This window comes from Chrysemys picta, chromosome 22 (genome assembly GCF_011386835.1).
Source record: "Chrysemys picta bellii isolate R12L10 chromosome 22, ASM1138683v2, whole genome shotgun sequence".
NCBI lineage: Eukaryota > Metazoa > Chordata > Testudines > Emydidae > Chrysemys > Chrysemys picta.
This window is the reverse complement of record NC_088812.1, coordinates 16433950-16458221: the sequence shown is the minus strand read 5'-3', so window position 1 is coordinate 16458221 and position 24272 is coordinate 16433950. Positions and strand designations below refer to the sequence as shown.

General features: G+C 50.3%; 1 protein-coding gene across 4 annotated transcripts in view; it reads left to right on the top strand.

The window, feature by feature from the left end:
* Window positions 1-22096, top strand: part of PFKM (phosphofructokinase, muscle) — a 59498-nt gene extending 37402 nt beyond the window's left edge. For 2 of the 4 annotated variants that reach the window (XM_005291900.5, XM_065575966.1), the window contains exons 10-23: window positions 146-238; window positions 2003-2128; window positions 2829-2893; window positions 3574-3637; window positions 4369-4515; window positions 5725-5795; window positions 6908-6995; window positions 8122-8274; window positions 12456-12620; window positions 14169-14230; window positions 15041-15152; window positions 15782-15881; window positions 20410-20515; window positions 21478-22096. In XM_005291900.5, the coding sequence (XP_005291957.2) occupies window positions 146-238; window positions 2003-2128; window positions 2829-2893; window positions 3574-3637; window positions 4369-4515; window positions 5725-5795; window positions 6908-6995; window positions 8122-8274; window positions 12456-12620; window positions 14169-14230; window positions 15041-15152; window positions 15782-15881; window positions 20410-20515; window positions 21478-21625 (1500 nt within the window). In that variant the 3' untranslated portion in view covers window positions 21626-22096. Of the gene's footprint in view, window positions 1-145; window positions 239-2002; window positions 2129-2828; window positions 2894-3573; window positions 3638-4368; window positions 4516-5724; window positions 5796-6907; window positions 6996-8121; window positions 8275-9674; window positions 9954-12455; window positions 12621-14168; window positions 14231-15040; window positions 15153-15781; window positions 15882-20409; window positions 20516-21477 lie in introns of those variants that run through there. The other 2 variants (XM_042842200.2, XM_065575967.1) reach the window with 2 other exon arrangements.
* The last annotated feature ends 2176 nt before the right edge of the window (window positions 22097-24272 follow it).

The following is a 24272-nucleotide window of genomic DNA, read 5'->3' as shown; positions in this document are numbered from 1 at the left end:
CGGCACGGCTCCATTGGAAGGCTGAGGATCTGGCCCCCGGATCGTAGTTTCCAGTGGTCTCTGCTGTTGCATGTTCACTCATGTCACAGTCTGGACTCTTGAGATAAAGATGAATCTCTTCCGTCGTTTTCTCGCTTCTCTTTAGTTGGTTGTTAAACGCCTTGGCTATGACACGAGAGTCACCATCCTCGGGCACGTGCAGCGTGGTGGGACCCCCTCTGCCTTTGACCGCATCCTGGTATGAACATTTGCTATCTCCTCCATGCTTCTTCTAGTTGAGATCCTTTTACAAACCCTAATGACCCCCATTGCGGCCTTCCCTCAAGACAGAGCCAGGGGACTCCAGAGCAGAGCATAGAGTCATGGGAACACAGGGCTGGAAGGGACCTTGAGAGGTCATCCAGTGCATCCCCCTGCACTGAGGCAGGATTAAGCACACCTAGATCATCCCTGACTGGGATTTGTCTTAAAAACAACCTCCCTAGGGAACCTGTTCCAGTGAGTCACTCTTTAACCAGTGTTTCACACTGGTCCTGGCCAATTTGGGGCCCACAGAAAAATCTCCCTGGCCCTTGGGCTGGAGGAGCTCTTGCTCCAGCAGGGGCATGGAGCTTTTCCAGTCTCGGGGGAGCAGAAAGGAGGGAGTGCGGGGGCAGGGCCTCAGGGAAAAGAGGCACAGTGGGGGGGGTGACTGGTGAGGGCTGCAAGTAGACAGGGGGAGGGGCTCCAGGCTCCGCTGCGGCCCCCAGATGGGGGGAGAAGAGGCTCCGGGCTTGGAGCTCTGGCCAGGGCTGAGAGCTCCGCTGCAGTCCCGGCCAGGGCCATGGGGGGCGGGTTAAGAGCAGCATGCAGGGGCAGGGCCTTGGGCGGAAGAGGCGGGGCAGGGGTGCTAGCCTTCCCAAGGGGAAGCTTCACGCGCTGCCCCTGCACACAACGCACAGTCAACCTGTGGAACCCATTGCCAAGGGATGTTGTGAAGACCAGTAGTATAATTAGGTTAAAAAAAGAACTAGATACGTTCCTGGAGGATCGGTCCTTCAATGGCTATTAGCCAAGATGGTCAGGGACACGATTCCCATGCTCTGTGTGTCCCTAAACCTCTGACTGACAGAAGCTGAGACTGGGTGATGGGATGGATAACTCAATAATTGCCCTGTTCTATTCGTTCCCTCTGAAGCACCTGGCACTGGGGCCACTATCGGAAGACAGGACACTGGGCTAGATGGACCATTGGTCTGACCCAATATGGCCGTTCTTATGTTATGTGCTAAGGCTGTTCTCATGACCCCCTTCAGCCTTCTCTTCTCTCGATTAAACATGCCCAATTCTTTCAGCCTTTCTTCAGAGGTCAGGTTTTCTAAACCACTTATCTTTGTTGTTGCTCTCCTCTGGACTCTCTCTCATGGCAGTCGCATGGCCCTGGTGCATTATAGGAAATATAGGCCAGTTGGCGAGCCCAGCCCAGAGAGGGGAATGGAGGAATAAGACACCCAAACTACAGCGCCCATGAAGCACCACAATTGCATTTTAGAACTGAAATATTTCCGGTTTTGGATATTCAATTTTTTCAATGAAAAATCAACATTTTCCTGGAAAGCAGACACTTTTTACGAAAAAACTAGTTTAGCTGAAAAAAGGATTTTACATTAAAAAAACAGCTTCAATGGCAATTTTTTTGACCAGTCCTAAAAAAGGTCACTACCCTCCATTCATCAGTAGGGATTGAACCTGTGACCTACAGCTCCAAATGAAAGAACAAAAGGAGTAGCCCCATTACCTGATAGCAGTAGTAGGCTGTTATCTTCTATGTAGACTAGCCACCAATGGTAGGGTTGGGGGAAGAGATCTACTTATCCGTATGTTACAGTGTGGTTTTTTTAAGTTCTTCCTAAAGGACTGATTCAGGGGAATCTGTATTGAGGGTATAAGTGGGAGCATGGGATATGGATGTCCAAGGAAATATAGAGCCATCAAGGACTAAAGCCCCTTCTGTGTGTCTCAGGGAAGCCGAATGGGGGTGGAAGCAGTCATGGCCTTGTTGGAAGGGACCCCGGATACCCCAGCATGTGTCGTCAGCCTGTCCGGGAACCAAGCTGTCCGCTTGCCTCTCATGGAGTGTGTCCAAGTGGTGAGTATTTCCCTCCCTCCACTCCAACCACGTCCAATGTGCTAGGTGCTGTACAAACATATGGTAAATGACAGCTCCTGCCCTAAAGAGCTTACAGTTTAAAAGACTAGTGGATGAGACGAACAAGAGGGTGGATGGGAATAATACAAATAGATGCTTTAAAACAGATGGACAGTTCTTAGCCAATCAGTAGCAGAGATGACAACTTGCCATCCACCTAGACATCACTAGAGGCCGTGTTCTCTAGGTATCGTAGTGTTCCTGATGTTGACTGGTTGAACTGCTGGAGAGCAGGTATGAATTAAGGCAATCTAGTGTCTGAGGCTCATGTCCTGTCCCCCCAGCCCTGGAGCATGGCCCCACCTCTCCTAAGGGAGGTATCAGGTTTCAGATTTAAGATGAATGGGAAAGTTCACACCTCTTGGAGTTCTTGTTTCAGGCTCTTTGCAGACTCCAGCAGGCCTCGGTCAGTCTCAGGTCACATTTCCAAGCTTTTCTGTGTATCTGCGAGAGCCAGGAATAGTATTTTTAAATGAAAACAGATTCTGATCTTAACATACAGCCCAGGCCCATAGTGCCTTGCTCCAGACCTGTTTGTGCTTAATCTTAATTTCCATCTGGGATTGCAGTCGAGTTAAAATGAGATTTTTAGAGACCGATCTTTAGATCTTTTCTTTTTCCTGCTGCTTCCTCCTCACAGACCAAAGATGTCACAACAGCAATGAATGAGGGACGATTTGACGATGCTGTTAAATTGAGAGGAAGGTGAGTGAATGTGCTATTTAAAATAAGATATTTAAAGGGTCAGGGACCTATTGTGGCTCTAAATATACTATAATAATAATAATAATTAATAAATAATCCCTAGCTCTTATCTAGCACTTTTCATTAGCAGATCTCACAGTGCTTTACAAAGGAGGTCAGTATTATGACCCCCCATTTTACAGATGGGGAAACTGAGGCACAGAGGGGTGAAGTGACTTGCTCTAGGTTACACAGCAGGGCAGTGGCAGAGCCAGGACTCAAGTCTCCTGAGTCCCAGTCCAGTGCTCTAGCTACTAAGCCACACTGCACTGAAAAGAAACCAGCGTTCCTCTAATGATGCTTAATTGGGAGACTTACAAGTAGGCGAAGCTCACAGCCTCCTCCACAGCATGAAGATGCTTATCTACTACAAAAAAGAAAGGTGCCCATTTTTACAGGGAGGGGAATTAACCATTGGAACAACTTTCCCAGGGATGTGGTAGATTCCCCATTGCCTGGAGTCTTTAAATCAATGCTGGAATATTGAAATGAAAAATATTCTAGCTCAACCACTAGATATGGGCTGGATGCAGGACTCACTGGGAGAGGTTCTCCGGTCTGTGTGATGCAAGAGGTCAGACTAGAAGATCAGAATGGCCTCTTCTGGCCTTGAGATCTGACTCCCCCCTCCTTTCTTGCAGGAGCTTCCAGAATAACTGGAACGTTTACAAGTTGCTGGCTCACGTGCGCCCACCCTCTACAAAGGTACGAAACAAACAACAGGTGGCTCCTCGTCCATTTTCTTTACGGTCTGCGCAGCTGCGTATGCATCAGGGCTGGGATTTTCAAAGGAGGCTAAGGCAGATAGGCATCCAACCCTCCCTGTTAGTTTTCAATGGGAGTTAGGCGCCTCATGCCCCAGGCCCCTTTGAAAATGAAAGTGTAGACCATTGGTGGGCAACCGTGGCTCGCAGGCTGCATGCGTCCCATCAGGGTAATCTGACTGCGGGCCACGAGACATTTTGCTGATGATGACTATCTGCAGGCACGGCCCCCCGTAGCGCCCAGTGGCTGCGGTTCGCCGTTCCTGGCCAATGGGAGCTGCGGGAAGCGGCGGGCCACAGGACGTGCTGGCCGCCGCTTCCCACAGCTCCCATTGGCCGCGGTTCGCCATTCCTGGCCAGTGGGAGCTGCGGGGGGCCGTGGTCAACATCAGCAAAATGTCTCGCGGCCCACAGTCAGATTACCCTGATGGGCCGCAGGTTGCCCACCACTGGTCTAGATCCTCAGCGTGCTGTGGGGCCATGTGGCTGTGCCAATCCAAGGCTACGGGTCTGTACTATGAGCCAGCCCAAAGCTGTACATCTGTGCCAGTGCCCCGGGGCCTTGCTGTACTGGTGCTGTGGGACCTTTCCCCACTTATTTCAGCAGTTTGGGGAGCATTCCCGTTTTCTCTGTTTCTTTCTCAATGCCATCTCCTGCTTCCCCCACTGCAGAGCGGGTATAACCTGGCCGTGATGAACGTCGGCGCTCCAGCCTCCGGGATGAACGCAGCCGTGAGGGCGGCCGTCAGGATTGGGCTGATCCATGGGCACAAGATGCTGGCTGTGCACGATGGGTTTGATGGTCTCGCCCATGGACAGGTACCATCTAGGACAAGGCAGCTCTCCAGCATCCTTCCTCCAGACAGAGTCTCCATGCGCTGTGAAAAACCCTGACGAGCAGCAGCAGGAGAGGAACATTCAGAGCCATGGAGAGGAGGGAACTCTGAGGCGGAACAGGGGGCTGATGAGATAGGGAGGCCGTTCCAGAGAGCGGCAGCTGCAGAAGAGAAGGTTCTTCCACAACACGTGGCAAGAGTGTCTGGAGAAGGGTAGTGCTAGAGGTGTGGAGATCTAGAGAGAGAGGCTGGAGCAAGCCCAGGGAGGCTATGGATCCTAAACTGAACGGGAGAGCCTATGACGAGGCTCCAGCCATAGTCAGGCGATGTTCAACATGGCGGGGTTATGGAGTGAACAATCAAAGTGAAAGCGAAAAGGCTCCTGGTTTAGTATTGGGCTTCCAGGCAGGGTGGACAGAGAAACCGGATCAAAGGCTGCTGTGGGCAGTATCTGTATCTCAGCCCAGTGGTGCCTTTCCATCTCCAGAAGACACAAGCGTGTCCCAAAGAATGTCCACGCTGATGGGGATTCTGGTTAGATGCAGGACTGAGAACTATACATAACGATCTTGAACGTGTCTTCCTGAAGGTGTTTGAAAGGTGTTTAACTCTGTACATATGTGGGGGACATCGGGTGCAGTCCCATAGGACAGAGGTCTCCAAAGTGGGGTGCGTGCTTCGTAGGGGGTGTGCAAGAGGATCCTTGGGAGTGCGCGGCAGGAGGAGCGCTTTTTTTTTGTTTTGCTTTGGCAAAAATGGTAGAGCTGGCGCAGCAGGGGGTGCGTGCCCAAAATTTTTGCGCGATCAAAAAAGTTTGGAGACCACTGCCATAGGACACGATTCAAATTGCTTAGGAAAGTTCTGTCCGGTAAGAGCTGCTCTGGCCAGACCAGGCTCACTGTCTGTTGCCTCTGAAGCACTGGGGTAAATGACCTCACAGGATGCAGGGCACTGGAGAATCAAACCCACAATCTCACACCAACATCAGTTGCTTACTCTCTAAACCGGGGAATAGTTATTTCAAGATGTGCTTTGGGCTCAGTAGGTGCAGTTTCCCATCGTGAGTCACTTCCACTGTCCCCACCTTGTTTCCATGTAGGGAAATTGTTCTCTCCATTGTTACTGGCAAATTACTGGCAAATCAAATAGCCCCACTCTTTGTAACTCCTTTCTTCTCTTCCCTTTTCACCAGGTGGAAGAGATTGGCTGGGGAGGCGTAGGTGGCTGGACTGGGCTTGGTGGATCGAAACTTGGCACAAAAAGGTAACCCACTAAAGCATTCTTCCTCTAGCTAGCTACCTGCATGTCCTTCAATATATACTATTACCAGAGTGGTATCAAACACATGCTTTGATCAGCGTCATCACAGGCCTGATTTTCAGACGTGTGGCACCACCTGCTGCAACTCCAGGTGAAATCAGCGTTCACTGAAGGTGCTCAGCACCTCTGGAGATTAGGTCTCAGGGGCCACATTCTCTGGTCCACCAAGTATGTAGAAATCACTTAAACTCCTTGGGGCAGAAACTGTCTTTGCTGTGTTTGTACAGCGCCTAGCACAGTAAGGTCCTGGGCCATGACGGGGCTCCTAGGTGCTACGTAACACACATAAATAACATGTGCAGCACAGACTGAAACCAACCAGAGATACAGACTGGAGAATGCGCCCGGGTGCGTCCTTAGCCTGAGTGAAAAGGAGCCATGATGGAGCTGATCTTTACCACGGACGTAATCTCCGCCATGAAGCTTGCACCAGCGGCGGAAGTTAAATTAGCCCCTCAAGCAGCTCTTCCTTCTGCCAGGCCCAGGCGACTGGAGATCAGGGAGCTCCAACCAGCTGTCACTTGGGGCAGTGCAGGATTGTGGCCCGCATGTCTCCATAGCGATGCTGTAGCAAGCGGAAGCCGAGATGGCCCTGCCATTCTAAGCCGCTCATTTCAGTTGCTTTTTACTTTTCGTCTTTCCGTGGCTTCTGACGCTTGGCCTCACCCTGGAAGCGAGAGCTGCTTGATGGTATCCTGAGCCCGGAGAGAACATCCCTGTTCTAAAACACAGCAGGATGCCACGAATGAGGTGTTGGGGGATGGGGGGGATATTGACGTGATCACACAAACGTGCATTCGATGGAGGAGATTGAAGCAACCGTTGCAACGATCAGATGGCAAGTCTGTTAAGCCCTTAACTAGTCTAGAGCTTTGCAAATGGATCCAGTCTCTTCCTTGCATTCAGCAAATTGAGCCCCGTCCCCCTGTGTCCTCCCAGCAAATTCCTCTTGTGCCATCTCCCTCCACGCCAGACTCAGTGCTCTCCACATCCAGGGACTCTACAGGCCCAGGGGGGTGCATTGATGCTTTTTCTGGCATTTCTGCCTCCAACAGGACTCTGCCTAAGAAATACTTGGAGGAAATCAGCGCCACCATCAGCAGTTTTAACATTCAGGGGCTGATCGTCATCGGGGGCTTTGAGGTGAGTCAGGCAGGCTGCAGTGAGTCTTTACAGGCTTAGAACCTGGGGCCTGTGGGGTAGCAGGGGGCCAGCCACCTTTCTCCACCCACGGAACACCCCAGAGGAGATCTGAATCCTGGGGGACATGAGGCCAGCTGCTTGGCCGGGTGCAAAGATGCTCACCGAGAATAGGGGGTCGTTACTGGAGGAACTGACCGTTTCAGGCCTGTCAATGCCTTGAAAATGTTGGAAATCTCCTGTGGTGACTCAGGAGCAAAGATCATCCCAATGCAGCCTGAGTGCTGAGTCTCATCCAGAGCGGGGCTCAGCCTCTGGGGCTCCAGTCACCAGGGCATTAAGGAACTCAACTTGTGGGCTGATCCCTTCCAGGCCCATCTCTTTTTCCTTCCCCAGGCTGAGGGGATCTGTCAGGGTTCTATTCCCTACGGCTTCCTAGAATGGCTGGTTCCCCTCACTAGGTGTCTGGGTGGCATTGCTGGAGTTGGATCATAAAGCTCCTGGGTTCTCCATTTCCGAGAGGACCAGAATGTGTTTGTGTGGGACGCTGGGCGATCTTCAGCAAAGTTCTCATGGTAGATGCAGGGCACTGGTGTCAGTTCTTTGCCCCTCTGTGCAAAACAACACACTGGGCACCTGCTGGACACGCTGCCTGGCTTCAAGCTTTTAGGGTATTGGGGGGAGCATCCCACAGGGCCACTGCTACCCCACCCTGAATCAAATGGAACCAATCTTGATCCCACCCCAAAAGGCCTTAGACCCAGCAAAATACCCTTCCTGTCCTTTCTGTGTACCGTGCCTACCACCTGATCCATGACTGGAGATTCCAGGCTCTGTGATAATACAAATAATAAATACCTAACTGTCTCATTCTGAGTACGATTAATCCTATCTTCACGCTGACCGTTGTCCAGATGCAGCACCAAGGGAAATCCTGGCCCCATTGAAGTCCATGGCAAAACACACATCTTCAGTGGGGCCAGGATGATGTTACCAAACTACTAAGTGTTAGGAAAAGCTTCCAACTCAGTCACCATCCTCCCTGCCCCTAGAGGTGAATGTGGCCCCAGCCAGAAGCAAACCCAGGACTTTTCAATGCTGCTCTCCCTTTCTTCCGGGCATCCCATAGGCTTTCACTGGGAGCTTAGAGCTCGTGGAAGGTCGTGGCAAATACGAAGAGCTCTGTATCCCGGTGTGTGTTATTCCAGCCACCGTGTCCAATAATGTCCCCGGCTCGGACTTCAGCATCGGAGCAGACACCGCCCTCAATACTATCACCACGGTAAAGCATTTGAAATCTTCTTCCTGCTATGGAAACCCCCAGTCCACTAGTAGCATGATTTGTAGATTCAAAAGCCATAAGGGACCACTGTGATCATCTCCTCTGACTTCCTGCATAACACGCCAGAGAACTTCCCGGAAGTACCTGCTGTTTGAACTAGAGGGTGATGGAGAATTCGCCACGATCCTTGGTAAATTGTTCCAGGGGTTAATTACACTTACAAATATGAGCCTATTTGTAGTCTAATTTGCACTGGATCTTGTTAGATCTTTGTCTGCTAGACTGACGAGCCCATTAGCAAGTTTTTGTTCCCCATCTAGGTACCAGACTGTGATCAAGCCACCCCTTAACTTTCTCTTTGTTAAGCTAAATACTTGAGCTCCTTGAATCTATCACTAGAAATAAGGTATTTTTAGTAAAAGTCATGGATAGGTCATGGACCGTAAACAAAAATTCACGGCCTGTGACCTGTCCATGCCTTTACTATATACCCCTGACTAAAACTTGGTGGGGGGGGGCTAAGCGGGGTGGCGCCACTTATGTTATGTTCTTACCAATTCTCAAAAGGAATACAAATGTTTACTGTCTTTGTTATATAAAGATCAGCAACAAGTCCATAGTAAAGGTTAAAAATATATTGAAAGTTATTAGTGTCGGTAAAGGAAGTGTGTAATGAGGTAAAAATGAAAGGTAAATTGCTGAAAAAGATTGAAATATTTCTTTATGTAGAAAGGAAATTACTTCACAATTCCTGACCTGTATATTTCCCAGATATTAAGGCAATACCTTGGTTATTTTTAAAATTTTTATTAAAGCAACCTTAACTAAATATAAATATTTTTTCCTATGACATTTTCTTTTGGAGACATCTGTCTTATTTCATTCAAGAGTTGAACAATGGTTTTAGTGCTATTCTAGTTACCAGAGCAGGGTGGAATGTTTTGAAGTTTGACCCCGACCATCTCGATTGTTCTCCCTACCAATGGAAGTGGTGGATTCTCCAACCCTGGAAGTCTTTGAGTACATCTACACAGCAGTTGGGGGTGTGTCAAGCTAGTGCAGCAAATAGCAGTGGGTCACAGCAGTTCAGTTAGCTGGCCGAATACATAGCTAGGATCTCCAGCCATACTAACGCATGTACTTCTACCCGAGCTAGGAATTACATCTCCCATCTGCGGTGTAGACATCCCCTTCAAATATGCTATAGCTCAAGCAGAAGTTATGGGCTTGATGCAGGAATTATTGGGTGAGGTTTTCTGGCCTGTTTTATGCAGGAGGTCAGAGATGAAGTCAAGGAAAGTGTGGGCCCCTTACTGAATGAGGGAGGCAACCTAGTGACAGAGGATGTGGAAAAAGCTAATATACTCAATGCTTTTTTTGCCCCTGTCTTCACGAACAAGGTCAGCTCCCAGACTACTGCACTGGGCAGCACAGCATGGGGAGGAGGTGACCAGCCCTCTGTGGAGAAAGAAGTGGTTCAGGACTATTTAGAAAAGCTGGATGAACACAAGTCCATGGGGCCGGATGCGCTGCATCTGAGAGTGCTAAAGGAGTTGGTGGATGTGATTGTGGAGCCATTAGCCATTATCTTTGAAAACTCATGGTGATCGGGGGAGGTCCTGGATGACAGGAAAAAGGCTAATGTAGTGCCCATCTTTAAAAAAGGGAAGGAGGAGGATCCAGGGAACTACAGGCCAGTCAGCCTCACCTCAGTCCCTGGAAAAGTCATGGAGCGGGTCCTCAAGGAATCAATTCTGAAGCACTTAGAGGAGAGGAAAGTGATCAGGAACAGTCAGCATGGATTTCACCAAGGGCAAGTCATGCCTGACTAACCTAATTGCCTTCTATGACGAGATAACTGAGTCTGTGGATGAGGGGAAAGCAGTGGACATGTTATTCCTTGACTTGAGCAAAGCTTTTGATACGGTCTCCAACAGTATTCTTGCCAGCAAGTTAAAGAAGTATGGGCTGGATGAATGGATTATAAGGTGGATAGAAAGCTAGCTAGATCGTCAGGCTCAACGGGTAGTGATCAATGGCTCCATGTCTAGCTGGCAACCGGTATCAAGCGGAGTGCCCCAAGGGTCGGTCCTGCGGCCGGTTTTATTCAATATCTTCATTAATGATTTAGAGGATGGCGTGGACTGCACTCTCAGCAAGTTTGCAGATGACATTAAACTAGGAGGAGTGATAGATACACTGGAGGGTAGGGATAGGATACAGAGGGACCTAGACAAATTAGAGGATTGGGCCAAATAAAACCTGATGAGGTTCAACAAGGACAAGTGCAGAGTCCTGCACTTAGGACGGAAGAATCCCATGCACTGCTACAGACTAGGGACCGAATGGCTAGGTAGCAGTTCTGCAGAAAAGGACCTAGAGGTTACAGTGGACAAGAAGCTGGATATGAGTCAACAGTGTGCTCTTGTTGCCAAGAAGGCTAATGGCATCTTGGGCTGTATAAGTAGGGGCATTGCCAGCAGATTGAGGGAAGTGATCATTCCCCTTTATTCAGCATTGGTGAGGCCTCATCTGGAATAGTGTGTCCAGTTTTAGGCTCCACACTACAAGAAGAATGTGGAAAAATTGGAAAGAGTCCAACAGAGGGCAACAGAAATGATTAGGGAGCTGGAGCATATGAGTTATGAGGAGAGGCTGAGGGAACTGGGATTGTTTAGTCTGCAGAAGAGAAGAATGAGGGGGGATTTGAGAGCTGCTTTCAACTACCTGAAAGGGGGTTCCAGAGAGGATGGATCTAGACTGTTCTCAGTGGTAGCAGATGACAGAACAAGGAGTAATGGTCTCAAGTTGCAGTGGGGGAGGTTTAGGTTGAATATTAGGAAAGACTTTTTTACTAGGAGGGTGATGAAGCAGTGGAATGGGTTACCTAGGGAGGTGGTGGAATATCCTTCCTTAAAGGTTTTTAAGGTCAGGCTTGATAAAGCCCTGGCTGGGATGATTTAGTTGGGGATTGGTCCTGCTTTGAGCAGGAGGTTGGACTAGATGATCTCCTGAGGTCCCTTCCAACCCTGATATTCTATGATCACAAAGATTCCTTCTTGCCTTAAAAATCTCAGGGAGGGGGAAATCAGGAAAAAACGTTGATGAAATTATAGAGGAGGTTGAATTTATTTGTTTATTGAAATTTCAAGTTTACAAAATTTCTCAAAATTTCCAACTGAACATGAAAAAAACCTCAAAAGTTTCTCCCCAGCCCCCAACGAACTCTAGCAATGACCTGATTTGTATATTTCTCTTCTGAGGGCCGAATCCATTAGATTGATCCACTGCCCAGCTCCTGGCTACATTACAGTCACATTTCCGAGCACTGTTTGTGTTGGTCTATGAAAAGCATTTTCAGCACCACTGCAAATATAAAATGTACATGAGTTGATCCGTAACAGCTGCATCTTTCTAAGGCCTCAGTTATGAGCCTTCTTGTATGCTCATGAGGAGCCCACTTCCCCTGCACGGGATACCATGATTGCCACACACTGGGCAAAGAAGAGCGCGGCCTTTGGGCTGCTAATCCCCTTGCTTTGCCGGGTGGGCGGAGCCAAAGCAGTGCCCCTCCCTCCCAGTGCGCCAGCCGATGCAGCTGTGCCCACGTGGAGGGAAGCGTAAGCTATGCCAGGAAAAGGGTTGGCAGCTAACTCCCCTCCCATGGAGAGATGGTGAAGCAGTGATTGAACAGCTATGCTCAGTCTCAGTTCACGTCCTACCCTGTCCCTGGGCCGGTGCGGCCACATGCTGCCACTATAACTCAGGCTGGATTGCAAGGTGCCAATCCACCCCTCAACTCTACTGTGACGCCCCCACGCCCCAGGGGCCCTGTTATCTGCTACCACTGCCTGCTTGGCCCAGGTTCTCAAAGTCACCCCAGCAGAACAAGATCCCAGTGAATCTGAGGCATTGTGGAATTCTGCAGTTAACAGAGAACTACACTACAACCTCGCTGCTATTAAAGAGAGAGTCCTTCCGCTCCACGAACCTTCCTGGTCTGGGGCGAGTGGGCAAGTCTCTCTACCTCGCTTCCAATGAAAGATTTCACTGGGTGTTTCACAGACATGCCCCGTCCCCACACCCCCGGAGTAGTTTTTTAACCCTCATTCGTATCACCCCAGCCTTGATCTCCTTTATTAAGCAGCTCTAAGTAAATCTTGTTCCTATCCCCTCCCCAGACCTGTGACCGTATCAAACAATCTTCAGCTGGCACCAAGAGGCGGGTGTTCATCATCGAGACCATGGGAGGGTACTGCGGCTACCTGGCCACCATGGCAGGCCTGGCTTCAGGAGCGGACGCGGCTTATATTTTTGAAGATCCCTTCACCATCCGCGACTTACAGGTGAGAGTCTCTTTACCTACCACCAACTCTTCTGTTCCCCTGTGCTCAAGTAGACAACACAAGTACACTGTACATAGACTTCTTCACCTGGAGTCCAAGCATCCTCCACTGGACAGGCATGGAGCTGCAGCTGAAAGCGCAGTGGGTTTAGTACTGAGAACCAACAGGGCCTGATGGTCTGACCCACCCCCATTCAGTGTGGTGCTCTGCTCTCCCTCGAGTGGTGGATGGGATAGCACCACATATAGGTTGATGAGCCTGCTACAGCTGGCTAAGAGCGATGGACTTTTTAGCTCAGCCAGTGGAGTCTCGCGGTCAAGAGACCCCAGGTTTGTTCCCCACTGCTGACGAGCCACCCAGGGCCATGGCATTCCAGAGACTTCAAGGCAAGTTCACCCCTGGCAGAAACAAGTGCAAGTCCACCAAAGGCAATGGAGCAGTGCCTGCTTAATTCAGCCCTTGGCCCATATCCCGGAGGGCAGAGATGCAAACTAATCGGAGGGTCTCAGTGTCCCGGGATCCCACAGAGGTCGGTGTGGACGGACTTGTCCCACTTCCTGCTGGAAAGGCTCGTGTCAGGCCAGGGAGCAAATGTTGCTCTCAGTGACCCTGATCTAAATCCAGAGCAAGGCCCTGGGCTGCAGTGGAGTTATTCCGGCTTTCGGAGGGCCTGGGTCTTAGGGTACGTCTATACCCAGCCGCTAGTTCAGCGGCTGGCAATCAAACTTCTGGGTTCGACTTATTGCGTCTTGTCTGGACGCGATAAGTCGAACCCGGAAGTGCTCGCCATCGACTGCGGTACTCCAGCTAGACGAGAGGAGTACCGCGGAGTCGACGGGGGAGCCTGCCTGCCGCGTGTGGACCGAGGTAAGATCGAACTAAGGTACCTCGAACTTCAGCTACGTTATTCACGTAGCTGAAGTTGCGTACCTTAGTTCGATTTGGGGGGTTAGTGTAGACCAAGCCTTACTTACACCAATGCCCTTTCCCACGGCTCTGGCAACACAAAGGAACTGGAGGCCTGGAGCTTGTGAGCACTTTGGAGCCTGGACTGGCTTTTTGGCCTGTGTCCATACAGCGGCTAGCACAATGGGATCCTGGTCTACGCCAGAATACAAATCATAAACAATAACAGTGCGAACGAGAAGATGGCCCCTAGACTCTAAGGCCTGAGGGGGCCATTCTTCATCTCCTCTGACCTCCTGCATCCCACAGGCTGAAGGATCTCACCCAGCGCTGGGGCTAGGGGCATCTACTCCTCCAAGGGTCCACGCAGGCACCACTGTTTTGCCATTGGCTGTAACGTCCCATTAAAATCAATGGCAGTTCTGAACCCTCAATTGCTGCAGTCTAGGTATACATCACACGGGCATTTCTGCAGCCTAGTTAGCTTTGCTGAGCTTTATTGACTGACCGGAGATGCTTTCCCACCCCCCCGAGATGGGGATTTGCATTTACTCCTTTAAAAATTTGCTTTTAAAATATCTGGATTTGCTTAAAAAAATTCACAGGAATCTAAGAAGCCTCCTGTCTTTTCTACGTTAACAGGTTAACGTCGAGCATCTGTGTGAGAAAATGAAGACCACAGTGAAGAGAGGCCTGGTGTTGAGGTAACCAGCATCAAAACAAGTCAGGCTGGGGACAGTCACAGGCTGCAGCAGGGACCAGTGGCTGAAGTGCTGGACCAGGACTTAGGAGACCTGGGTTCTGTTCCTGGCTTTGCCACAGCCCTGCTGGCTGACTTAGGGCAAGTCACTTGCCTTCTCTGTCTAGCAATTTCCTCAGCTGTACCCCAGGGATGAGACTTTCCCCTCTCGTAAAGCACTTTTCCATGAACAGCATTAGATAGTCCATATTATGGCAGGTGCCTCTTACGTGGGATGTATATTCCACAGCCTGTATTAACAATGGTGCTATGAGGGGATGGACAGCAATCAGAATCCTGGTGCAGTAAGCTAGAAGGCAACATTTTTCAAAAGCACCTAAACCACTTAGGCCCAGATCCGCAAAGGTTTTTAGGTGCTCTTTGATTTCAACAGGATTAGGCACCTAAATACCTCTGAGGATCTGGGCCTTAGAAACGCAGGTAATTTTGGGAATGTTCTCCAGATCTGTCTAGGGAAAAGATCTGCTCATCTCCCTGCATGACATGCCCTGGCATAACGGTAAAAAAAACCTTCCAGCCGCACTCACAAATGAAAACCGTAGGCAATACAGGCCCAGCCTACTTCCAAAGGGCTGACCCTGAGCTGCCATCCAGCTCCACCTCACCAGTCTATATTTCTCTCTTTGTGAAATCTCCTTCCTGCCCCAGTTTTTCCCCAATCACCCAGTGCTTTAAAGCCACTTACTTGAGTATCCTGTCTCTGTCTGTCGTGTCCACCCCTCGTTCACTTGGGCTTTTGTGTTTGTTCTCACAGGAATGAGAAGTGCAATGAAAACTACACCACTGACTTCATCTTCAACCTGTATTCGGAGGAAGGGAAAGGCATCTTCGAGAGCAGGAAGAACGTCCTGGGACACATGCAGCAGGTACACACGAAGCTGGTGAGGTAGTGTGGCCTAGTGGATGGGGCACTAGACGGGGACTCAGGAGACCCGAGTTCTGGTCCCAGCTTTGCCACTCGGCTGGTGAGTGACCTTGTCCTGGCCCTTTGAGCTCTTCATGCCAGGGCCTGTCTCGGTACCGCTCGGCACAATGGAGCCCGGATCTCAGTTAGGGCCATTATAATATGCTAAATAACAGAGGCCGCTGTCCTCTAGACAGCAAAGCCCTTCTCACTTCAGTACCATCTTTCCTCTGCCCTATTGCTTCATCCAAGTGACCCAAACCTCTGGAAAGCAGCAGTTGGATTGGCTTCCAGCAACACCACCTTAAAGAGCCAATAGCAGCTCTTCTGGGCTCCCAAATCCTCTGGTGGGAGCGAACAGTTCTAGATGGGAATCGCCTTGCTGGGCCAAGTGCCGGGGGTCTTGGTGTTGATCACAGGTGCTGGAATTTGGGGCTGGTACAGTGTCCAGAAGCAATAGCCCTTGTACGATTTTTTCTGCCTTCCGGGTCGGTGATGCGCCAGGTATCCCGTTGAAAGGCAGCGAGTTCTCCCTGTTGTCATGACTCTTCTTGCCTGAAACCAAACTGACTCTCTCGGTGCGAATGGCAGGGTGGGACGCCGACTCCCTTCGACAGGAACTTTGGAACTAAGATGGGTGCGAAGTCTGTGGCATGGCTCACCGGAAAAATCAAGGAATACTCCAGGCATGGTAGGTTACGCATCACAGTAGGAAGAGACCCTATGGCCCAGGCAGAGCCATCCACCTACCTTTCTGTGCAGTAGTTGGTGCACGTCACATGCTTTCCCGGCTACATTCACGGGTGGATAAAAATTGATTTTAAAAAATCTGATTTTTATTTAAATGGGATCTGTTATTGAAATTAAATCCATTTCTCTTTAAAATTAATTTCAAATTTAACAACCTACCTGAGGCCTAAACTTACTATAATCTTTTAAAAACATTTAAATTAAATAAAAAATATTCAAACAGTACATGATTGCTGTCGAAGTTTTAAAGAAAGTCAAACCACTGAATGGGGGGAAAGCACCTGGACCTAGAGTTTGCTGATGTGCTAAACCAGCTTTTAACAGCAATGGCCTCTTCTGCAAGCGCAGAGAGTCTGTTTTCTTCAATTCAGTTTATTCAACTAGTTCAGCTCCATGATTAGTTCGTCTGAAGTTGAGGAACTGATGGGGAGTTGAAAAAAGCAGGAAAGTTTGTTTTCCTCTTTCCATCTAGGGTGACCAGACAGCAAGTGTGAAAAATCGGGACAGGAGGTGGGGGGGTAATAGGCGCCGTGGCCTATATAAGACAAAGCTCCAAATATAGGGACTGTCCCTATAAAATCGGGACATGTGGTTACTCTATTTCCATCTAAATGAGGTGAGAGGATGAGATCTACTGGCTCTAAAATCTTGAAGGACAACTGAAAAGTTTCAGGGGGTAGCGTGTTAGTCTGAATCTGTAAAAAGCAACAGAGGGTCCTGTGGCACCTTTAAAACTAACAGAAGTATTGGGAGCATAAGCTTTCGTGGGTAAGAACCTCACTTCTTCAGATGCAAGAAGTGAGGTTCTTACCCACGAAAGCTTATGCTCCCAATACTTCTGTTAGTCTTAAAGGTGCCACAGGACCCTCGGTTGCTTTTAACTGAAAAGTTGTATTGGCAGAGCGACCTCTCGGGTATGAAAAATCCATACCCCAAGAGACATAGTTAAGTCGACCTAATCCCCGACAGTGCAAGGTCGATGGAAGATTGGTCTCCTATCGCCCACCTGGTGCCCTGACCGCTGGCCTACAGAGCCACTCTCTCTCTCTCTGGCCCAATGACTATGTAAGTATTTATCCACAGTGGGATGGTCATTGGGCCAGAGAGAGAGAATGGCTCTGTAGGCCAGCAATAAGGGCATCCACCTGGGAGGAGGGAGATCCAGCATCCAGTCCCCTGCCTCCAATTGCTCCATTATTTATCCAGAGTGGAACAGCTTCAGCAGGAGAGGTTGAGGAAGCCCCCTACCAGCCTATCCCATAGCTCAGGGGCTAGAGCACTTTCTGGAGAGGTAGGATTTGCGGGATCTCCCTTCTCACATTCCAGGCGAGTGCTCTAACCACTGGGCTAAGAGCAGGCACCACCCCCTCCACCAGGGTGTTGAACGAGACCTGATCCAGCAGGTGGCCTTTCACCTGTCTTCCCCCAGTTTGTGAATCACTCTGGGACCCCGGTGGGAGATGGGCATCTGGATTCCTAGAGGGAGACAGCAGCGTGCATGCCCACGGGGCAGAAACATAAGCACCAAGGTAGCTTTTACCTGGATAACTTAGGTCTGAGCGAGTTCAGGGGCCTACAGGTTCTGAGTTTTGTGGATTGCAGTGATGCCAAAACAGGGACTTAGGTGCCTAAACGCCCGACAGAGGTGCTAACTGTGTGTGGATCTGGGCTATAATGACCAGAAAACAATCAGTTCAATTCACCAACTACAGCCAATGCTTCCTTTGTTTAATAAATCAGTTGGTTTTGATAAACTTATTTTTTTTTCTTATGTATTCGGCACATTTGAGTAAACATGTAATGTAGTAAATAAGAAATGCGTCATTCGCCGTTTTCTAAGAGTAAAAAAAAGGAAAAATTAAGAATCTGAATAAATATATGTTAAGCTAATAGACACTACAGCTTCCTGGTTAGGAAAAAGAAGCACCAAATGTAGTGAAAAGGCTGTATTGAGTCACAAACCAACATGTAGGGATAACTCAGTGGTTTGAGCATTGGCCTGCTAAACCCAGGGTTGTGAGTTCAATCCTTGAGGAGGCCATTTAGGGATCTGGGGTAAAAATCTGTCTGGGCACAAGTCCTGCTTTGAGCAGGAGGTTGGACTAGATGACCTCCTGAGGTCCCTTCCAACCCTGATATTCTAGGATTCTATGTAGTTGTTATCAACTAATGAGAATCAGGTTTTTTAAAGGAAAATAACTAAAAAGTACAAATGCAAAGTAAGATTAAAATGGATGATTAAATCAGGGGTGAAAGGCAATGATTTAAAAGCAATTGGTGTGACCAGATAGCAAGTGGGTAGGGTTACCATACGTCCGGTTTTTCCCGGACGTGTCCGGCTTTTTGGCAATCAAACCCCCGTCCTGGGGGAATTGCCAAAAAGCCGAACATGTCCGGGAAAATGCCGGCCGGGCACTTCCCCTCCCGCGACGGCTCTGCTCCTCCCCTGACTCTTCAGCTCTGTTTAAGAGCCGAGCTGCCCGAGCGCTATGGGCTTCAGGCAGCCCCCTTGCCTCCGGACCCCAGCCACCGGCCGGGCACTTCCCCTCCCGGGCTCCGGCGGCGCAGGGTCCGGAGGCATGGGGGCTGCCCGAAGCCGGTAGCGCTGGGGCAGCTCGGCTCTTAAACAGAGCCGAAGAGTCAGGGGAGGAGCAGAGCCTCCGGCTGCGGCGACTCTACTCCTCCCCTGACTCTTCGGATCTGTTTAAGAGCCGAGCGCTACGGGCTTTGTGCAGCCCCCATACCTCCGAACCCTGCACCGCCGAAGCCCGGGAGGGGAAGTGCCCGGCCGGGGGCGCAGGGTCCGGAGGCATGGGGGCTGCCCAAAGCCCGAGCGCTACCAGCTTCATGGTTTGCCGGGCAGCCTCCAGACCCTGTGCCCCCAGCTGGGCGCTTTCCCTCCCGGGCTCCAGCTGCGCTGGGGAAGCGCCGGCCGGGGGCGCAGGGTCTGGGGGCTGCCCGGCAAACCGTGAAGCCGGTAGCGCTCGGGCAGCCCTTTTCGCGTGGCTGAGAGTGGGAGGGAGGAAGGGGCGGAGCTGGGTGGGAAATGGGCGGGACCAGGGCCCGTGGAGGGTCCTCTTTTTTAATTTGTTAAAGATGGTAACCCTACAAGTGTGAAAAATCGGTACGGGGGTGGGGGGGTAATAGGAGCCCATATAAAAAAAAGCCCAAATATCAGGACTGTCCCTATAAAATCAGGACATCTGGTCACCCTATTGGCAATCCACACTGGGGCTGTTGCTTCTCTGCCAGCTGCTTGGGGGCAGCCTGCAGTGTTGCCGTAGCTGTGTGGGTCCCAGGATATTTGAGACAAGGTGGGTGTGTTGCATTTACAGCATAGTGGGTGAAGGCGCTGCTGCCACCTAGTGGCAGAGGTTGAGAAGTGTAAGTTCTCAGTGCATTTTCACAAAGTTTGGTAACCCTAACGCAGCGCATTTAGGACCTGGTTTTTCACAGGCAAGGAGGGTGTTTCAGACTGTGGGAGAGCAGCTGGGGGGGCAGGGAGAAACACAGACGCGGGTACAAGCACTAGGACCAGCGCTGGCCCTAGGAACCGCAAGAGCCTGAGTCACAGACACCTACTTTCACTCTATGCATCTGAAGAAGTGAGGTTTTTACTCACGAAAGCTTATGCCCAAATAAATCTGTTAGTCTTTAAGGTGCCACCAGACTCCTTGTTGTTTTTGTAGATACAGACTAACACGGCTACCCCCTGATACAGACACCTAGGGTACATTTGGGGGAGAAGAGAATTTGGCTGTTCAAAAACTGCTGAACAGAGACCTAACAGAGGCTGGGATGAGGCTTACGGTACCAAAACAGTGTGGCCTAGAGGCTAGAGCATTGGGCGGACTCCGGAAATATGGGGGCACCTGTTGGGTGACCTGGAACACGTCACATCCCCTCTCTGTGCTTCAGTTTCCCCATCTGTATAATGGGGATAACAAAACTGACCTTTGTAAAGCGCTTTGAGATCTACTGATGAAAAGAGGTAGGCATTATTACGGAACGTGGAGCAGCAGGCAGCTTAGCGCGTGAGGAGGTGGTTAGAAATGAATTGCCGGGGCCGCTAAGGTCACTAAATGCGGTGAGGAGGAAGGATCCTTGCATCCAGTTGTGCTTTTCACTTACTTTGAATTCACCTAGCGTCAGTCTCCAGGAACATACAGATTTCAGAATCCTCATGTCCTCAGGGATATTCGCCCCATGCAATCAGTGGGCAGGGCGGAACCTGTTTCCAGGCAGAATGAATGGCTCAGGGGACTGTGCAATCCCATAGCATTCAGCAAGAGGCCTCACTGTCACATTTGAGGGTGGCCTCAGGCTGTCTTGCTTTGGTCTCTGCCTCCTTGTCCAGGTTTTTGCCTCCTCTGCACATGCAGTTAGGCACAGAATCAGCGAGCTGCAGCAGATGAACTGGAGGGCTGGGTACTGAAGTACTAAGATGGTTTCACTCCAATTCCTTGCAGGTCGTATCTTTGCCAACACCGCGGATTCAGCCTGCCTCCTGGGCATGCGCAGACGGAGTCTCGTCTTCCAGCCACTCGCCGAACTCGAAGAACAGACAGATTTTGAGTAGGTTTTCCAAATATTCTCCCCCTTTCCTGTGCATCTACCACACTGGTGATTAATTGACAAGCAAGGGAGGATATGAAAACAACATTTGAAAGGGTTAGGAAGCAAGGAGGGAGGTTGTAGAGGGCCGGTCTCTAATTAGGACACAGGAATATCATAGGCTGAACATCAGGTAAGTCTTCCAACTGGGGAGCGCTCTCAGCGTGCAGAATAGCATCCCAAGAGAAGTGGTGGAAGCCCTGCTGCTCAACTCATTTAAGAAACCGACGGGAGAAGACAGAGTAAGGGTACAGAGCAGTTGTGCCGTAAAGACCACGATCAGCGTGAAGAAGGGCTTTTGAATCCAGCAGACAAAGGAGTAACAAGCCCCAGGAGTTGGAAGTTGAAGCTAGATAAAAAACACATGGCTGGAAATAAAAAACGTGTGCCTTAAACCAGAGTAATTAAACAATGGGAACAGCCTCCCAAGGGACACAGCGGATCCTCTCTCACGTGGAGTCTTTAAAATCCAGGACTGGGGTTCTTCCTAAACGTGATGCTCTAACTCAACCAGAAACGACAGGCTCACAGAAGGAATCACCTGTGAGAGGTCCCATCTGACCTTGAAATCTATTAATAAAATCAACGCTTGCCTGCCTGCTCCCAGAGTTATTTCCTGTGGGAGCAGTAGCTCACCCAACCCCTGGGTGGGGATCATTGCTTTGACCTTCCTGGTAACTCCTCTAAATCTTTTCTAAAGTATATTAGCACATGAACGAGCAGCAGCCTGCGTATGCCTGTGTGATACAGAGGCGAGGATTAAAAAGTCGCTGCTGATCACAATTCTTTTCTTTTCTCTGTAGGTTCCCCTACCATGCTCAGAGTATCTGAGCACCTTCCAGTAACGCATCAAGCGACATGCCTAATGTGTGTCCCACGTTCGGGAGTGGTTTTCACACTATACATTCCTTTCTCCCCAACAGGCACCGCCTCCCCAAACAACAGTGGTGGCTAAAACTTCGTCCAATCTTAAAGATTCTGGCCAAATACAAGGCCGACTTGGATACCTCCGAGAAAGCCCACCTGGAACACATCACGCACAAGGTGGTGCCTGCGGAAGCCAACATCTGAACCGCTGGTGAGGCAACACCGCTGGAAGAAGAGCAGATCTGCCTCTGAAAATAGCTTTTGGCATCAGGGACCTCTGAAATAAAGTTCTCACTGTTTTAGCTCACGTCCCCAGGTCAGCATGCAGCAGTCTAGCATTTATACAGTAGTTGGGGCTGCAGTCAGCCACGTGTGTGTATGAAAACAAGACACACCACTTACAGGACGGCAATGCAATATCCTGGTATATATAACTGCCTAATTTACTGGTTAAAAAACAGTTTTGAAATGCACTTTCTGGGGCTGATTTAGCTTCCACAGGATAGTTTAAATGGATGCATCGATCAGGCTTCTTTTACATCCAAGTTAATTATTTTTAAATGTTAGAGTCTAATTTATGTAACGGTTTTCAAAGAAACCCTCCGTGTTTCTGAACTGACTCGTGTTATGGAGGAAGTGCCAGCGAAATGAGAATAAACGCTATGGGTAGAATTACTAGAGCACCTCTCTGGTTTTAACTTCTCCAGACACTTGAATGAACAGGAATCGTTTGACCAGGGAGTTGCCTGCATCAACCTGTCTGAATCCTGTTACTAATTTATAGTACGGTAGCACCTAGGAGCCCCAGTCACGGATCGGACTTCACTGTGTTAGGTGCTGTACAAACACACAACAAAACGACAGTCCCTTCCCCAAAGAGCTTATAAGGGTCTGTCTACGCTGCAATCAGTCAGAGGTGTGGATTGCAGCCCATGTAGGCATCCCCGAGACGCTTGCTAAAGCAGCAGCATAGCCATGGCGGGGATATGAGCTCGCTACTGGAGTATGTACGCAGGGTCTGGGTGGGATTCTACTTCAGCATTCTGCTTTTCTAGCAAGCTACTTCAATCAAACCCATGCCCGAATACTTAACCGATCAATGCACTCTGAATGCCACTGTTCGAACACACTCTAGGCACCATCTGTTCACATCCAGCTAGCTGGATGCTTCACATAGCACTGTAGCTGAGCACCTCACATTCTCTAGTGGAATTTATCCTCAACACCCTTCTGCAGCACAGAACTATGAGCCCCCTAGCTGGGGAAACAGAGGCCCAGGGTCGACTAGGTCACCCAGTCGCAGAGGTGAGAATGCAACCCAGCTCTCCAGAAGCCTAGTCTACACTAGTAAAGGATTACCTGTATAGCTGTCCTGGCAAACCTTCCTTGTGCAGATGCATCTCATACTGGCTGGCGCTGGGCTAGCTTATACCAGCTCCTCGAGTGACATCAACTATGCCAGCAAAAGCACTTTTAAGCTGTTATCACTGCATCTACATTAGGGCTTTTGCCGGTATAGAAAGGTCACCAAAAGAGAGTCACTCCCCTAACCAACATTGCTATGCTGGCAAAAGTATCTAATGGAGACCTGGCGTGAGTCCTAGTCCCCTAGCCTATAATGCCCCGCAACCATGATCCCTCCCCCTCCAGGATGACAATTCCATATCACAACATGCAGCAGCCGGTAGTTCCCAGGAGCTGAGGCCAGAGCCAAAGAATGTTACAGATACCATCTCTACCAGCCAGGGCTGGATCCAGGCACCAGCCCACCAAGCATGTGCTTGGGGCGGCGCCTGGAGGGGGGCCAGCGCTGCGGGGCGCTCCGGCCCGAGAGCAGGGCCGCGACTGGGCTCACCGCCCTCCTCCCAGCACTCTGGCTGCTGGGGGCTCTCCGCCCTCCCACCGGCGCTCTGGCTGCCGGGGAGAGCGGAGTGCCCCGGCCGGGCTCTCCGCCCTCCTCCCGGTGCTCTGGCCACGGGGGGGCTCACCGCCGGGGAGAGAGGAGAGCCCCAGCCAGGCTCTCCACCCTGCTCCCGGCGCTCTGGCCACCGGGGGGCTCACCGCCGGGGAGAGCGGAGAGCCCCAGCCAGGCTCTCCACCCTGCTCCCGGCGCTCCGGCCGGTCGGGGATTGCGGGCCCGTGGCCGGGCTCGGCACCCTCCCCTGCCGCGCTGGGGGGGCGGGCGAGGGGGCAGCGGGTGGCTTTTTTGCCTAGGGCGGCAAAAAAGCCAGAACCGGCCCTGCTACCAGCTTTGTCACGTGAATTCAAGCCCTTTATCCCCTCCATGGGCAGTGGAGGTTCACATGAGCACTGCTGCTAATACCTTCATTTGAAAGGTCACACTGCAGGGGAGGTGCTAACGGGTCAGATACCTGGACAAATGTAGGGTGACCAGACAGCAAGTGTGAAAAATCATGACAGGGGATGGGGGGGGGCGCGTAATAGGAGCCTATGTAAGGAAAAAAACCCAAAATCAGGACTGTCCCTATAAAATCAGGACATCTGGTCACCCTAGACAAATGCCAACAGTTGCGCTAAACAAGCCCTCCTCCGGAAGAGAATCCTGGTCTCTGGAGGGGCCGGAGGATCGAAATTCAGGCTGAAGAGGAGAGACGGTGGAAATTTCTCCCCCCTGCTCAAATTTTACAAGAATTTCAAAACAAAAAATTTTTAATTTTTTTTTTCCAGGGTGAACTAGGGTCTGTTTCTTAAAATAAGTTTTTCTAGAAAAGGGTAAACAAAACAAAAACTCCCCTCCAGAAAAAGACGTCTGTCAGCTTTTTCCTCACTCACTTTAGTTTTGTTTTGTTTAAGACAAGTGGAATATTTCCCACCAAAACAACAAATTGGG